The sequence below is a fragment of the Macrobrachium rosenbergii genome, chromosome 54 (assembly GCF_040412425.1).
Source record: "Macrobrachium rosenbergii isolate ZJJX-2024 chromosome 54, ASM4041242v1, whole genome shotgun sequence".
Taxonomy (NCBI): Eukaryota; Metazoa; Arthropoda; class Malacostraca; order Decapoda; family Palaemonidae; genus Macrobrachium; species Macrobrachium rosenbergii.
Genome location: NC_089794.1, coordinates 36,068,198 through 36,085,697, shown reverse-complemented (window position 1 = coordinate 36,085,697; position 17,500 = coordinate 36,068,198). Strand labels below are relative to the sequence as shown.

Below are 17,500 nucleotides of genomic sequence, written 5' to 3'. Positions count from 1 at the left end.
AAATAAGGAATGTGGGTTGGTATTGATGGAGTTCTGCTGAAAATGTAAATTTGTGTGTGAATGTTTCTTTACTCAACTAATATATATACTATATATATAATATATATATATATATATATATATATATATATATATATATATAATATATATATATATATATATATATATATATATATATATATATATATATATATATGTGTGTGTGTGTGTGTGTGTGTGTGTGTGTGTGTGTGTGTGTGCGTGCATGAACTCGTGCAAGTAAGCTGTGACTGTGGAACGCAACGCAGCCTGAAATCGAATATTCTTTACCATATTGGCATAACTGCATACTTCAGCTGGATAGGAAAATCAATTACCCTGATGAGTAAGAAGTTCACAACAACATAAAAGCGAAAGGCAACGAGGGAATCCAACTACAGCGGAAGCGAAAAATGAGTTCCGCATTCCCTTTCAATCTTAGCGAATTCTTAAGGCCATTTTTTTTTCTAAATTGACATTCCTTGAGAGTATAGGTCTTGTAAGGGAAAAAGGTGTGAAAGTAACTCCTGCCAAGAAGCTTTTCACCCATACTGGAAGGGTTAACATATACAGTACATTGAGAAAGGTGTGGAGGGTGACATCTTGTTCTTATGTTATCACAGCTTTCCCTGATAACCAGACGGTTAACATAAACAGTACATTAAGAAAGGTGTGGAGGGTGACGACTAGTTCTTATGGTATCACAACTTTCCCTGATAACCAGACGGTTAACATATACAGTATATTAAGAAAGGTGTGGAGGGTTACAACTAGTTCTTATGGTATCACAACTTTCCCTGATAACCAGACGGTTAACATATACAGTATATTAAGAAAGGTGTGGAGGTGACAACTAGTTCTTATGGTATCACAGCTTTCCCTGATAACCAGACGGTTAAAAAATACAGTACATTAAGAAAGGTGTGGAGGGTGACAACTAGTTCTTATGTTATCACAGCTTTCCCTGATAACCAATCAGCAGTAATTACGTCTAGAGGGTGGTAAAGCCTTGCATGCATAAAGTAAATGTAAAAGTTGCCAGTTGACACATTAAAATCAGTCGATATTTACCTAATTGTTCTTTTAAGATAATAATGAGCAAATTTTACGATGCAAACAAAAGGAAATAATCATTAAAAAATATATATAATCCATTTAACCCTTCGTATGTAACGAATCACAGCAGACGTTTTAGAATTCATTCAGAGCAAACATGTCGACACACTTTTACGTCTTCCAAAGATATAAAGTAAGGATATATCAAAGAACCAATGTATACGTCAACGTAACCTTAAATATGTTTCTATTTAAGGAACTATATTTCGACGAAGATGGCAATCTGATGACCTTATCTACCTTACGCATCAAGAAAAAAAAGTGAGTTTGATTTATCAAAAACCACTGAAGCAGATGGTGAATTTAAAAGCAAAGGAAATACATACATTTTTACTTGGGAAAATTCGCGACTTCATAAATGCATTTCAGGAAAATCTGGAAATGGTATCAGTTATGTATATTTGTGATAAAGAATGCACACAAACACAATTTATTGTGTATATATATACATAATACGTATATATATATATATATATATGTGTGTGTGTGTGTATATAAATAATATATATATATATATATATATATATATATATATATATATATATATATATATATATATTTAATTAAATATTATGTGGTTGTTAGTGAGCACACACACACACGAGAGAGAGAGAGAGAGAGAGAGAGAGAGAGAGAGAGAGAGAGAGAGAGAGAGAGAGAGAGAGAGAGAGAGAGAGAATATGAATCCCTATATTTATGGAATGGCGACTCACAAGTCACCAAAGTACCGCAAAATATTTATTAGCCCTTGCAAGGTGGGTGGACTGTGGGAGAGGGTACACTGAAAGCTCCCCTATACTGAAAGCAGGATACCAGTGCTATAAATTATGAAAATGACACTCAGTGCTTACGTCATCAGTGACGTAATGGCGTTTACACTGGCGAGGGTAGAGACTCAGTAGCAACCGATGTCATGTTACATGACAACCAGGGTGATTTGCGATATTAATCTTAAGAATAATTGGTAATAATGACGACTACATTCTTTTGATTTTATTGTCTTTAGAAGACCGGGTTCGGTGGCTAAAATGATCGTTAATGAATGCAAGTAAGCAAACATTCCCCCACGGAAGTTGAACTTCAATGATTCCAGTAAAATCGAAGACTGAAGGACTGAACTTCGAAATGAGCGACGCAAAAGAACCATGACAGGGGAACAGCAATTCCTAAGCTCCATCCATGTTTTCAGCGTTCATCCCCCAAAACGATGATATTATATATATATATATATATATATATGTATATATATATATATATATATATATATATATATATATATATATATATATATATATATATATATATATTATATTCATGTTCATCCCCAAAAAATGATGATGATATATATATATATATATATATATATATATATATATATATATATATATATATATATATATATATATATATATATATATATATAAATTTATATATACCTATATAGCATAGCTATATAGTGGATAGGCACTGTAGTTTTATACTAAATCTAACTCATAGCTGAGCAAACAGTGAACATAGCGATCTTTAAATTTGATTTTAATTTACTGATTTGGTTTGCTTATCAGTGAGGAGTTGTGAAACGTCGGCATATTATAATAAAGTGCAGACAGTGCCTTTCTTTCCATGATTATATATATATATATATATATATATATATATATTATTATATATTATTTTTATATTATATAGGATATTTTATCATCTTATATAGGTCATTTATATATAATAATAATATATATATATATATATATAATAATAATATATATATATATATATAATAATAATGCATTATATATATATATATATATATACCTAGTATTCACTAAATCTAAGGAACTAAAACCAGATACTTTCTTTCCATGCTGTTTAAGCTTTGTTGTTTATTTTTTGCTTCTAGGATATTTTATCAGTTTTGTAAGGTCATTTGGAATAATAATAATAATAATAATAATAATAATAATAATAATAATAATAATAATGCATTGTGGGAACTGTTCAACAGAAACAGAATGACGTTTCAAACATCACTTAAAACATTTTACAAAAAAAAAATACTGAAATTAAAAGAAATTTTCTCATAGATCGTTCTATTACAAAAAAAAAAATCTTAAATTATGTCAGAAAAAAGTCTGGAAAAGCTTTGTCATAACTATGTCACATTACATGATTATTACAAGACCTTTCTTTCACGAGTGTCATTTCCGTTACATGTTCTAATGGAACTGACATATCAGATGATTTTATGCACAAACATTTGTATAACGCATATACTATAAAAATAATATACATAAAGGAAAAGTGACACCTAATACCTTATTATAGTCTAAATCCCATGCTGTATCAAGCACACGTTATATAAAAAGATGTTACCAAATGCAAATGTTACACAAAGTGCACGTCATATTAATACCAGCCGAAGGACATGCCAAATAAAGTACATGTCATAAAAAGCCATATTACATAACGGAAATGTTTCATACAGACATGGCATTCCAAAACATGCACAGAGAGCAGAATTTATTACAGATAAGGAGGTCAATCTAATGTCGTTTAAATAAAGAAAAAATCTCCTTACTCATAATAATGACGGCAAATCCTGTACAAATTAATCTAAACTTCCGCCTGTATGGTATTTCAGTCTTTTATCGAGAAAAATTATATTTCCACGAACCTGGTAACCTGGTGAAGAGGAAAAAAGATTTATGAGAAAATATTTTATAACAGTAACCCCAGCCACGAAATATACTTTAGTTTTACATTTATACTGGTCCGCTTGTGTGGTGGCTAGCGTCGTGACATGACGCTCAGATATCTGGGGTCAGCGCCTCCGCTAGAGGGATGAAAATTCACTGGCTCTGTGTCATGATCAGTTACTGCTGCGGTGTGGGGTCTCCGGTGCGAGGCTGAAACCAACATTCATTGGGAGCTTGAATTACAAGGCAGTGGACCCCTTGTGCTTGTTCCATGTGAACAGGTTTCATCTACTGAAATAACAATAAACTAAAAATAATTTTAGTCGGTAAATACGAAGTCCTCTACTTTAATTAAGATATTTTTAATGATATTTGTAGACATTAGGAGACAATCGAATGAATGACAAATAAGTCTTACATTAGATCATTTTCGATGCTGAACGGACTCCTCTGTCATTTTCAAATGCAGAATCTTTCATTTAGAGGAAAGAAGCAGTAGACAGAAGCTACAGAATAGCAATCAACGATTGTATATATCTTGTACTTTATACTCGTGGTGACCTCGTAGCACACGTCGGGCCAACATTTCCCAAATATCCGATCTGAAAACCAGTGAACTTTATAGGGCATGGTTTAATAACTATTTTTTCGCCTCAAGACACAACCAACCACTGTCGACCATCACCGTTGACTAATTGACTACTCTGGACAATTTTCCGTAAACGGTCCCAAGTAATTTCTGTCTCGTGGGATCGATCTCGGGTCACGTTAGAGTGGCGATGTTGTTCACTACTGACACACGGGGAACAAGACAACAACAGCAAAAACAATAACAATAATAGGCCGACGTGAAGGTCAACCTGAGGTTTTAATATTCAGCCCCAAGGGTTGCAACAGATAAATAACAAGTGAAAAATGCGGCGAAGTTTCTTCGGAGCAATCTAGTTTTCTGTACATCGTATAATCAAGGCCATCGAAAATAGATCATTCTTTCGGTGGTCTCGGTATAATGCTGTATGAGCCGCGGCCCATGAAACTTTAACCACGGCCGGGTGGTGGCCTATCCTGTATCGTTGCCAGAAGAACGATTATGGCTAACTTTAACCTTAAATAAAATAAAAAAAAACTACTGAGGCTAGAGGTATGTTTGATGACTGGAGGGTGAGGATCAACATACCAATTTGCAGCACTCTAGCTTCAGTAGTTTTTAAGATGTGAAGGCGGACAGGAAAAGTGCGGATAGAAAAAAGTGCGGACGGACAAACAAAGCCAGCACAATAGTTTTCTTTTACAGATCAATAAAAGACGGAGGCGAAGGCAATTGAAAAATAGTTTTGGAAAAACTGGGAAAACCGAACCAATAACAGAATCCCAAGCTTATTATTCAGCTAATACAAATTTGTGAGTATAGCAACTTAATTTTAAAATTTGATGTATTTATTACCCATTTTCTACAATATTTCACTGTATTTTGTTTCTCATTCATTTTTTTTTCACATGTGGCTTTTTGGCGCGATTCATGTTACTGTTTGTACATTTTTATTATTAATAATAATAATAATAATAATAATAATAATAATAATAATAATAATAATAATAATAATAATAATAATAACTTGATAAACCTGTCTAATTGTCCAAATATATATAAATCTTAACAGATTAAAATGTTTATATTTACCTCAGACGCAATATATGAAATTCATCACTCAGTTAAAAAGACTAATTCACCTGACAATTAGTAATATTTCGGAAAATGTTTCGAAAACTTCTGCAAAGGACGATCACAGATCAATCTCCGATAACCTCACCAGCTAGAGGGGGGAAAGGTCGTTACATGATAAAAACAGCGTCCTAATTTCATTCTCTGAATAATTGAGGAAAAGGATTTAACACGTTGGATCATCCGACATTATTGCGATGCCCCATGGATCTAAGGCGATATATGATTGAAAGTTGATGGAAAAGTGAGATGATGATAATATTTTGTCAGAAATTATTACAGTCATCTGTTCCCGTCTCCAATATTTTAAGATTTCTGTCATGTATCTGAGCTCGTGACATGGAAAGTAGGTGAAGGTAATATGGATGAAATAATTTGTAATAGTGTCAAAATAATAATAATAATAATAATAATAATAATAATAATAATAATAATAATAATAATAATAATAATAATAATAATAATAATAATAATAATAATAATAATAATAATCATCATCATATCATCATCATCAATCATCATCATCATCATCATCATCATCATCATCATCATCATCATCATCATCATCATCATCATCATCATCATCATCATCATCTCATCAAAAAAAAACATTTTAAAATAAAATTCATTAGAAAGAATGGCCGTCTGGATGCCGTTGTTTAGACACAAAGAAGCTCATTCGAGCGATTGAGACACTGCAATAAAAACTCAACGGCATCCAGACGGCCATTCTTTTTAATAATAATAATAATAATAATAATAATAATAATAATAATAATATTAATAATAATAATACGAGGGGAAATAACGAAAGAATTTTCCAAGATGAAACTGAATGACAACCTCTTCGCAACGTTAAGAAACATTGGAAAAACGTCGACGGGGAGACAGTCCCCTACAGCTATATTTAGCTCTCTGCATGTGATGTCACGCCCTTGGCCTACTCCCGGACCCCAAACGATCGAAGGGCGGCACCGCCCGTAGCAGCAACTACTCAGATAAAAGAGGTGGGGAGGCGGGGTAGCAAGGGAAGGTGGGGGGAGCCTTGAGAAATATATGGTCTTATGCAGTACCAGCAAAGCGTGACACGCATGCTGAGTGTATGCGACGCTGGCAGAGGTTTTTGTTCTGTTTACACTCACTCGCTCTTCTTCTTCTTCTTCTTCTTTGAGGGATCTCGTCGGGGTCTAATATTTTAATGCAGGGTGATGCTGCATTATGACGTTCACGGAGATGGTGTGATGCAGTGTAATCATCTTACGACTACAGCAACCTTCACTGCCACAGTGAGAGAGAGAGAGAGAGAGAGAGAGAGAGAGAGAGAGAGAGAGAGAGAGAGAGAGAGAGAGAGACAGACACACACACACAGAGAGAGAGAGAGAGAGAGAGAAAGAGACACACACACACAGAGAGAGAGAGAGAGAGAGAGAGAGAGAGAGAGAGAGAGAGAGAGAGAGAATGACAATGCAGCACAATCATCTGAACAAAACTTTCCTACACAAGATTGGTAGACAATAATAATGATGAAGAATGACCTCAATACTACAGCTTTTATAAGAGAAATAAATAAAATAGACAGATGCAGACGATGATGATGATTGACGAGAGGGAGAATCATACGTAACGTCAGAAAGTGTATAGAAAATCAGGTCAAATGAAGATGATATCTTATCCGAGCAATTAGGTCACGCTAAATTCTCATGCGCTCTCTACTGGAATAATACGGTCATAGGCAAAGGTCATGTTGCCTGTGCAATTACTGAGTCCACTTCAACTTCTCTGTCTTTCTTTCTTTGTACTTTCATTAATTGGATGACAGTATGCACACACATACATACATATACATACAAACACACATACATACATACATACATATGTATATATAATATATAAACATTATACAAAGTTTTAATAATTATATATGTATACAGTATATATATATATAGTGTGTGTGTTTGTGTGTGTGTATGTATGTATGTATATAAAACTCACTATATCCCTTTTCCCCTTCGGACAGGAGGTGGCAAATATTGTTAGCTGCTAGAATATTGCTTTTAAAACCTCTAATTCCCAACCATTAAATCTTTAAGCAACAGAAACCTATTGTTCAGAAAAGCTGACAATATCTAATACTAACTAAAACACGAAACACTGTTTTACTGACCATAAAATTAGTCATATACTAAATTTTCTATGAAAATATTAGTCATTAAGCATTACTTCTACAAGGTGGGTGAAAAAGTTCTTATTTTAGGAAAAATCTAACATAAGGCAAAATATGGACGAAAATATCTAATAGTTTAAAAAGAAAATGTTCGATAAAATTTCTTTGTTACAGCATCAAAAACCTTCTAGTGAAGTCCACACCCTAATTCATAACCGGTAGCACTAATTCTGAGCAAATATTTCTGGGATGATTCCAGAATTTTCAGGTATAAACTCATCCAAAATCTCTATTATCTCAGCCTTAAAAACAAAACATTCCCAGTATACCTTCTGAACTTTCCCAGCTTACAGCTTCAGAACTGAATCATCTCTGAATTAAATATTAAATGTCAGAAGAGCACGAGAACTGTATTAATAGGACACCCAACGCAGGAACTTGTACAAGGCACTAAAATACTGTGGACGACTAGAAAATAACATCTGTATAAAAGCCGTGTCTTTTCTTGTTGATTATGGAAGAGAAGAGAATATATCACGCATATATATATATATATATATATATATATATATATATATATATATATATATATATATATATATATATATATATATATATATATATATAAAGAATATACACTCTCACATGCTTATATGTATATGTATATATATACATATATATGTATATATATACATATATATATATATATATATATATATATATATATATATATATATATATATATATATATATATATATATATATATATATATATATATATATATATATATATATATATCGAATTTAGATACATTTTTCCTAAGAGCTGAAATAAACCAATCTTCAAGTTGGTGTTGTAATGCTAAGCGCTTATACCACTTTAGACTTTGAGATATATGGATTCAATTGGTGACATTTAACAGCTGTACATTATGATGTCACAGCTGCCATTTCTGTACAAAAACTGATGAATGTGACCAACACAGTCTCTCTCTCTCTCTCTCTCTCTCTCTCTCTCTCTCTCTCTCTCTCTCTCTCTCTTAAAATCGTAAATGTTTATCCTTCCAGCAAGGCGCAACCATAAAGGGAGAGAGTGGCTAACACTATGTATGGTGTGTAGGTTGTTCTCTTAGATAAAAAAAAAAAAATCTCTGAAATTACGGGAACGCTGCAGAAAATATAAGCATGACATCCAGTTGTAGGAATTTTCCTTCACTGCTAAACAACAAAAAAAATTTCCTCAGAAAATTGACAATCATTAAATATAAGGGAGGCTGACTAATCAATTTTCAAAGAATTCTGTTCCCTTACATATCTCACTAGTCCTGATATTACTTTTATTTCTTCTGATCCATTTGACTCTGTTCAAACATTCACCTCTACCGAGACGGTAAGATATTTTTGTATATACTCCTTCACACATTTCAACATTTTTATTAGCTTTTGCGTTTGAGCAATGTGAATATCTCTTAGTTCATCTATTTTTAATGTTTACGAGTGTTTCTTTACGTAAAATTTTCACGTATATTTCTATGGCATATTTTCTATGCATATAGCTCTGAAAAAGGGTTTGTTTCTTAAGCTGCCGTCAAAAGAATGAGATAAAACTGTGCTGTACATGATGAGGTACGTGTTTGCCACGGTGTGTATGTGTATGTGCGTGTATGTGTATATATATATATATATATATATATATATATATATATATATATATATATATATATATATATATATATATATATATATATATATATATATATAAATATATATATATATATATATACACACACACACGTGGCAAACGCATAAAACATCATGTACAGCACAGTTTATCTCATTCTTTTTACATATATATATATATATATATATATATATATATATATATATATATATATATATATATATATATATATATATATATATATATATATATATATATATATATAATGTGTGTGTGTGAACAACATTGATTATATAAATATATATTATATATATACACATATATAAATATATCCATCCATCTATCTATCTATCTATCTATCTATCTATCTATCTATCTATCTATCTATATATATATATATATACTATATATGCTACTTAGTTCCTCGCTGGGTGAGCGGGTTCCGTTCTCAACTACCACTCTGTTGGTCGTGAGTTCGAATCTCCGACCGGCCAGTAAAGAACAAGAGGAATTTGTTTCTGGTGATAGAAATTCATTTCTCGCTATAATGTGGTTCGGATTCCACAATAAGCTGTAGGTCCCGTTGCTAGGTAACCAATTGGTTCTTAGCCACGTAAAAATAAATCTAATCCTTCGGGCCAGCCCTAGGAGAGCTGTTAATCAGCTCAGTGGTCTGGTTAAACTAAGATATACTTAACTTTTTTTCCCACTGACTTTCCCTTTTAGAGGACTGTCCCTAGAGGATATCAACCTCCTAGTTCTCAGTCATTCTTTTGGGTTGAGGCTGCTAGCTACATGCCTTATCCACCTTGGCTATGACCCATCAAAGACTACTGATCACCAAGTACACAATTCACTGCTTGAGTACATGAAAGTTTTAAGGAATTTTTATGAAATGTCCCCAGTCATTTTCTCTTCGTGGAACCGAAGTCTGAGGAGAGACTGAAATTGCCAGGATTTTAAACTGTCGTCAAAAATCCGTGTCTGAAAGGAGTTTATTTCTTATAATTAGATTTTCCTAGACAATATTGGACCAATGATGAAATCAGTGGCAGAAGGACTGGCTCTGTGTGTGTGTGTGTGTGTGTGTGTGTGTGTGTGTGTGTGTGTGTGTGTGTGTGTGTGTGTGTGTGTGTGTACAAGGCAGAGAGAGAGAGAGAGAGAGAGAGAGAGAGAGAGAGAGAGAGAGAGAGAGAGAGAGAGAGAGATCTTTCTCTCTCCAGGACAATAAGAGAGAGGCCTCAACAAGATAATCCCTCAAAACACCCGCGTGCAACCATTCAACAGGTATCATTAAAAACTTAAAGAAAAAAAAAAAAACTAAAATCCAGACACCGAAAAGCGACCATTCTTCCCGATAACCTTTTTCTCCTCTTCCAGCTCTCTCTCTCTCTCTCTCTCTCTCTCTCTCTCTCTCTCTCTCTCATAAATGACCGCCCGCCTACGCCGCGTAGGTGGAGGAGTCGTGGGTGGGAGAGAGAGCCGACCAATACCAAAATTCCATTTAATTTCCCGCCCACACGCCTCTGCAACCCACACCCACGCTGCAACGATATGCCTCAGCCGTGTTTTCCTTTCCTTATTTATAGCCTATTTCCAAGAGAGCAAACAGATGTGTTTTCCCGCCGGGGTTTTCCTACTTGTTCCTTTGTAAGGAGGCTGGACGTACCTTCCCTCATAATTAATGATGTGTACACACTTGCTTATGTATGTATGTATGTATGTATGTATGTATGTATGTATATATGTATGTATGTATGTATGTATGTACGTATAATTTCAATGTTATGTATGTATAATTTCTATACATACACGTATGTATGTATTTATGTATGTATGTATGTATGTATGTATGTATAATTTCTATCTACTATGTATGTATGTAAGTAAAATTCTTATCACGAGCAGCAAAACTCAGTAAAAAATTATAAATCAGACATATAAATACGAAGAAAATTAAACAATGGAATGCAATATCTTTCCCAGTTGTTCTGAGGCATTCTCAAGCAAGCTGCATCAATAGGAAAATAAACAAAGATGACATGGTATTAAGAGAAACAACAAAGCAAATGGTTTATAACCATCTTTGTGCTTATGACAGTCACTTTAACTGAAGTTAGGCATCAGATGAAGACCGAAGCACTCGAATAGGAATAGGAAGGAAAATTACTTTATTCCCAATCTAGTACCCGGGTGACATTTCGTTATGTTTCCATCATGATTTTAATTTGATAGAAAGTTGAAAGTTTTACGCTGTTGGGCTTTGCTATCATCTCACATGACTTTCAGGCTTGCGTATTTTTCTCAATAGGAATTGCCTGTTTCATTTCTGTGGTCTTTTCATTCATTTAACATCAGTCCATACTATCAAAATCTCAAGTATATGTTCATTCAAAACTCAATGCAAATTTCAGTTGTATGACATGTCTGTTGAGATTTTAGGTTATCGGTCTCGCTGGTATTAGAAACCAATTTGATTATTAATACTCTGCATGCAGTGAAGCTTGGAATGGTTAACTGGCCTTCGCATGAAAAAAAAAAATATATATCACTACAGGACGGTACCTTTTAAGAAATATGAACGCTGCGAGTCTCCATCTGGAAGAAAGTAATCGTCACTCATGTTGTATTTTCTCATAATTACATCCTTCGTAATCTTAGAAAAATTCTCCTCTTTTTTTTCTTCACCCATCCTTTCTCTTCCTTCATCTAACATCATTAACCTAGGCCCCTCCCACACATTCTTCCTCCAAGAGGAATTTTCTTCATCGATTCCTTTCAAGTACTCCTTCAGGAGCTCTTCCAGTAATTGCCAAGTCCCTCCCCGGAAAAGGTTTCGAATTCTTAGCGCTGGAAGTTTTCGAAGTGTTCCCCTTAGTTAATTATAGAGGTCATTCGGCAAGATGTTTTCAAAATCTATCCAGAGCGCATTCTGGAGTCGTTCCATGCTAATTTTCGAAGACTCCCGGTAGGAAGTTTCCGAAGTCTCATCAAGGGATTTCTGCAGTCCCCTAATGGGAAGTTTATGAAGTCTGCAATGGAAAGCTTTCGAAGTCCCCCCAAGGATATTTTGAACTCATCCTGTCGTAAGTTTGCGACGACTCTCCAAGGGGATTTTGAGGCCACCATGTAGGAGGTTCTTCAAGTTCTTACAGGATTATGTTGAAGCCGACCCATGCTAAGTTTAGAAGTTTCCACATGGGTATTTTTAGGTCATACTATATTCGAAGATTATTATTTTTTTTCACAAAGGCGATTTGAATGACTCTACCTTGGAAGTTTTTGAAACCCAACTAAAGGAATGTTGATTTAATCGCTTGGGAAGTTTTATGAATTTCTATAAAGGTATTTTGAAGGCATCGCGTTCGATATTCTTCTAGTTTTCACCAGGAGTACTTTGAATCACACCCCCACACGTCCTATTGCAAGTTTATGTAGTGTTCCAATGGATATATGTCTCGCCAAGGGTCTTGTGAAGTCCTGTTGGAAGTCCGTTAACTCGATTTTGAAATCTTCCTAGGAGTATCCGAAGTCCTTCCATAGGATGCTTTCAGCCTTATCATATTATATATATCATATCATATCGTATCAAGTGATCCCTTTCTAAGTTTTCCAAGACCCTAAGGGGTATTTTGAAGCTCTTTCGGTGGATGCTGTCGAAATCTACCCAGAGGTATTCTGGAACTATCTAACTAGAAGATTTCGAAGTCATCCTATTCGCAATTCAGAATGCTCCCATGGGAAGTATTCAATTAGTTAGTAATAGAAAGTTTTGGAAGCCTCCCCTGTGGAATTTTGAAGTTTTTCCATGTGAATTTTTCGTCGACTCTTCTACAGGATTTTATTTCATAATTGAGCAGCCTCCCCCTAACTGTTTTCAAACTCTCCCATGGGAACTTTCCTAGGTTTCCCTTAGTGCATTTCAGTCTTTCCCAAAAGGAAGTTTTGAAGTCATCCCAAAGGAATTTCGATGCCATCCTATGAAAGTACTCAGCGCTCGAAGCTTATCCAGAAAGATTTTGAACACTCCTCATTTGCAGTTTTCAAAGTCTCCCTTTGGTGACTTTGGAAATCATTCCAAGGACGTTTTCTCAAGATTACCCTAAATGGAATCTGATGGCTTACTTTTGGAAGTTTTCGAAGTCTTCTCATGGGAATTTTGAAGTCCTACAGCTGGAAATTTTCAAGTTTTCGCTTTAGATGTTTGAAGTCTTCCGTTGAAAGTTTTCAAAATTTTCCCAGCAGCATACTGAAATCTTCTCTTCACAAGCTTTTGAAGTCTCTCCAAGGACATGTCTAATTTCTCGCACTGGAAGGTTTCCGAGTCTAACCAACGGTATTCTGAGGCCATCCCGTCTTAAGTGTTCTAAATCTACCCAGATGCATTAAATGTCCTTCTACTAAGAATTTTCCAAAGTCTTCCCATCCCTATTTCGAGGTTTTTGAAGATTTTGAAGTCTCCGAATTATGATTCTGAAGCTTTCTCGTGGACTGTTTTGCTGTCTCCCTTAAAGATTTTGGGAATCCTCAAAAGGTAGGTTTTAAAGGCCCCCTTTGGGATTTTGAAGTCTTGCATGAGAAGTTTTCAAAGTATCCCCAGGGGTGTTTAGAGGTCCACCCATGGGAATTTTTCATAATTTCCAAGGCTATTTCGAAACCATTCTACAGGAAGTTTAAGTTGTTTCACCCTAAGATATTTTAGTGTTTTCATGGGTATTTTACGCATTCTCTTCAGAAAGGCTTTGAAGTCCTCCCAATGGGATGCTTTCAAAGTCTCCCTACAGAGACTTTGAACCTCTTTTCTAGAAAGTTTTCTAAGCTACATGTCTGTGATGCCTTCGCACTGGGAGTTTTCAATGTCACCCCAGGGGAACTCTGAAGATCTACTGGAAGTTTTTGAGGCTCCCTGAGGTATTGTGAAGTCTTTTTGGAATTTTTTAGTCTTAACAAAGGGCATTTTAAAGTTGTTCAATGGGAAGCATTCCAAATTTCACCAAGTAAAGCAGAAGTCTCATACTCTACAAAGTTTGTGTGTTCTAATCGGTAGCTTTCGAATTCCAATCAAGCGTCATCAATGACGTCCAACACTTCCTCTATTACATTTCCGAAGTCCTCTAATCTGGAGAGCTTGCTGAGGTCTTTTAAGTCCTCTTCCTAAACGGCCTTGTGAGTCTAGTTCCGAGACCACTTTCGAAATAATTCAGGGAGACGAAAGAGAAGTCGTCCTCCTGAAAAAAAAAACTTTAAAACTTTCGAGGGATTTTGAAGTCGTCCTTCAAGACACTTTCAGGCCTTCCCTCTTCACGTAGCAATCGAGGGAAGTTGCACAGATGGAATGGACGCGCGTGATCTGCCATCCAAGAGAGGTTAAAACTTGAAGGCTTCTCCGGCTGCAAAATACTGCAACTTCTTTGTCTTTCCTCCAACAAACAAAATTTTGTAAGGGTTATGTTATACTAATGATTTACGTTAGAACAGCATATGGATCACAACAACTATATTTTGATGCAATTGCTACTTTAATGTTGCCACTTGCGGCAGAATTTTATGCAAGATGTTAAAATATGCAACAAAAATATTTGTGTATCACCATCGTAGGTTTAAAATAGTTCAATTTATCATTGCAAATAATAGTGATCTGAAGTTCTGGTCGTAAAGATACTTAACTGAAAAAGAATACGCACATCAGAAGGGGATAATACTAATAAGACAAGTTCTGTATTGTTTATCATACATGACCTGGATAAGGAAACATACGCACAACCCAATTTATATACTTACAACTACCACACTCATTGAGAATCACTGGAATGAATACTTTGTACAGTAAGTCTAAACACCAACCAAAAGCATGAATCAAAACGGTATTATATATGAAACTGACAAGAGTGAATGTTGTTTACCAAACCTGCGTATCAGAACAACAAAGAAACAGAATACTTCAAATCATAACAATTCAACGAACAGGTCTCCCGTCAAGTATCAAACTACTTCATACACATCTATCGCACATAACACTCCCAAAAGAAGTCTGAATCCAACAGTCTTGGTGGCTGATTAAAAATAAGCATAATCATTGAGCTCGTTCATGCTTCCGAAGCCATTCACCAGCTCCTTGTTTACAAGTGCGGTACAAGGGACAGAACGTTCATCCTTTACAGGAATCCCGTGAATGAGAAAAACCACACAAACGCGACTTCTCGAGCCCGAATCCGGATGCACGTGTTTACGAGACAGCGCGCGCGTTAAGACATGTTCACCTATTAATGTATAATATCTGTGGATGTCTAAGGTGTGTGTATGCATGTGCGCTATTTGTGCATGTGTGTGCGTGCCAACGTGTGAATGTGTGAGTGTGTTCGTGCGTGCGTGTGGCAGTTAACTCATTGATTGCGAGGGAAGCGGTTCATGACGTCATTGTTGTCCTATGGGTGGCGGATGCTCCAACCATCTCGTCACAGAAACGTACGTCTTCGATACAACTGACGAAAGTGGCTCATTCAAGTCACCTGAAGGATAAAATGCTTTCTTTCGATACAATGAAAGCTTATGAGCTGGAAGAAGGAAGGAGAGAGCGAGACCTTCCTTCGTGCTAGCGTGCAAATTTTCTTCCGATCGTACATCAGCCATAAGTCCATTCCGTAAGTCCTCCATTCATGCCGCAGCTTACGGAGTGTTGCCGTCGCTGTGAAGCAGGGAGGCATTTTGAGTAAATAATTCTTCTCGCGGTTTTCACGAAAGGATAATTAAACTTACACAATTAATTTACATCAGCAATTGTTTAGCAAAGACCTACTTGGTTAAGACGAGCTAAAAGTTGTACAAACTCTGATGATAATTACAAATCTAGATGCATGTCCGACGACATCTGGTATCTGGTCGTGTTGAGGCCAGCGCCTAGTTCGGAGCTGCAGACTTGAGTAGTAACAAACGAACCCGTCGTCCAGATAGAACCCCGCTCAACTCTCTTACCGGATTAGCCGTTCTTTTTAGTGCTATCTCTGATCTTCTTGGTGATCCGTGCCCTCTTGAGTGTGGAAGGAATATTTTATAATTCATGTAACGTAGTATTTGCCAATATTTAAGATTTGACTTCAGCTCCGTCGGCCCGAGGAGGATATTTTAAAGGTGTCTGCACCAGGGCTACGTCACTGGAGAAAGACTTTTCTCTCTCTCTTTCTCTCTTCCCTTTTGGCTCACCTGAATCGGGAACACTTCAGTGACATGTAGCAAACGTCACGCCACTCATCAAGATCGGTGTGGTCGCAGCGACACTCGCCTATAGTCCTCCCCCATGTGATGGCGGTAACGTTTGAGCGTCCGACATTTCTTCGTGCCGTCGACATCAGAATAACTTTAGTCTCTCCTTCGAAAAGAAAAGGGGAGTAGAAGAAGCCTCTCAGAGACTCGGTTACTGCGTGGATTTTTATACATGTAAACTTCACTTTTCTCAATTTTATATCCAACCGTCCCTTTTCGCTGCCTGCCTATACAAAGGAAGACATGTGCCAAAGATAGCCTAAGGTCTGTTAGAGAGACGTAGTTTTAAACAATACATACTGTGTATGCAAGTCTCCTTGAGATGTCCATTCAAGCTCGTCTATTAGAATCCAGTGTTACGGAATTTGTATAAACTCTACGGTCATAGCAAGCCATGTTTCAGTATCTCGATATTATGTCCCGTTTATTCACAAGATTATCTTCATTGAACGAAATTTAGCTAACTCTACGGCCATTCGTCGCCATGGTTCACTATATCAAACTCTCCATTACATCTCGAGCAATGTCTTATTCTTCGACTGTGGTTTCCATAACCCAATGAAGCACTGAGTTAGTTACGACGCTGTAGCTTCTCGCATCTCTCCAGATTCTCTCCCTTCGGGATGCCCCTTTCTCTTCTTTCCTTGTGACATGTGGTGGTGTTGTTCTCTCTTCAACTGTGAGAAAGCAGGTCTCCTTCGAGCTGCTGCCCCGACTAACCTATGGAACCTAGCGTCGAATCCTCTCAAGAACAAAAAGGACACTGTCCATCCCGAGAATTCCGCCCTAAAGACTCCAAACTCCTTTTGCGACAAAGACGTTGATGACAGGTAAAGGAATGCAAT

The 17,500-nt window shown here is 35.9% G+C and overlaps 1 protein-coding gene across 1 annotated transcript in view; it reads left to right on the top strand.

The window, feature by feature from the left end:
- LOC136835087 (uro-adherence factor A-like) overlaps positions 1-17,500 on the top strand; it is an 83,596-nt gene that overhangs the window by 40,682 nt on the left and 25,414 nt on the right. The window contains exons 4-5 of the mRNA XM_067098267.1: positions 16,649-16,700; positions 17,227-17,485. Coding sequence (XP_066954368.1) covers positions 16,649-16,700; positions 17,227-17,485 — 311 coding nt within the window. The remainder of the gene's footprint in view (positions 1-16,648; positions 16,701-17,226; positions 17,486-17,500) is intronic.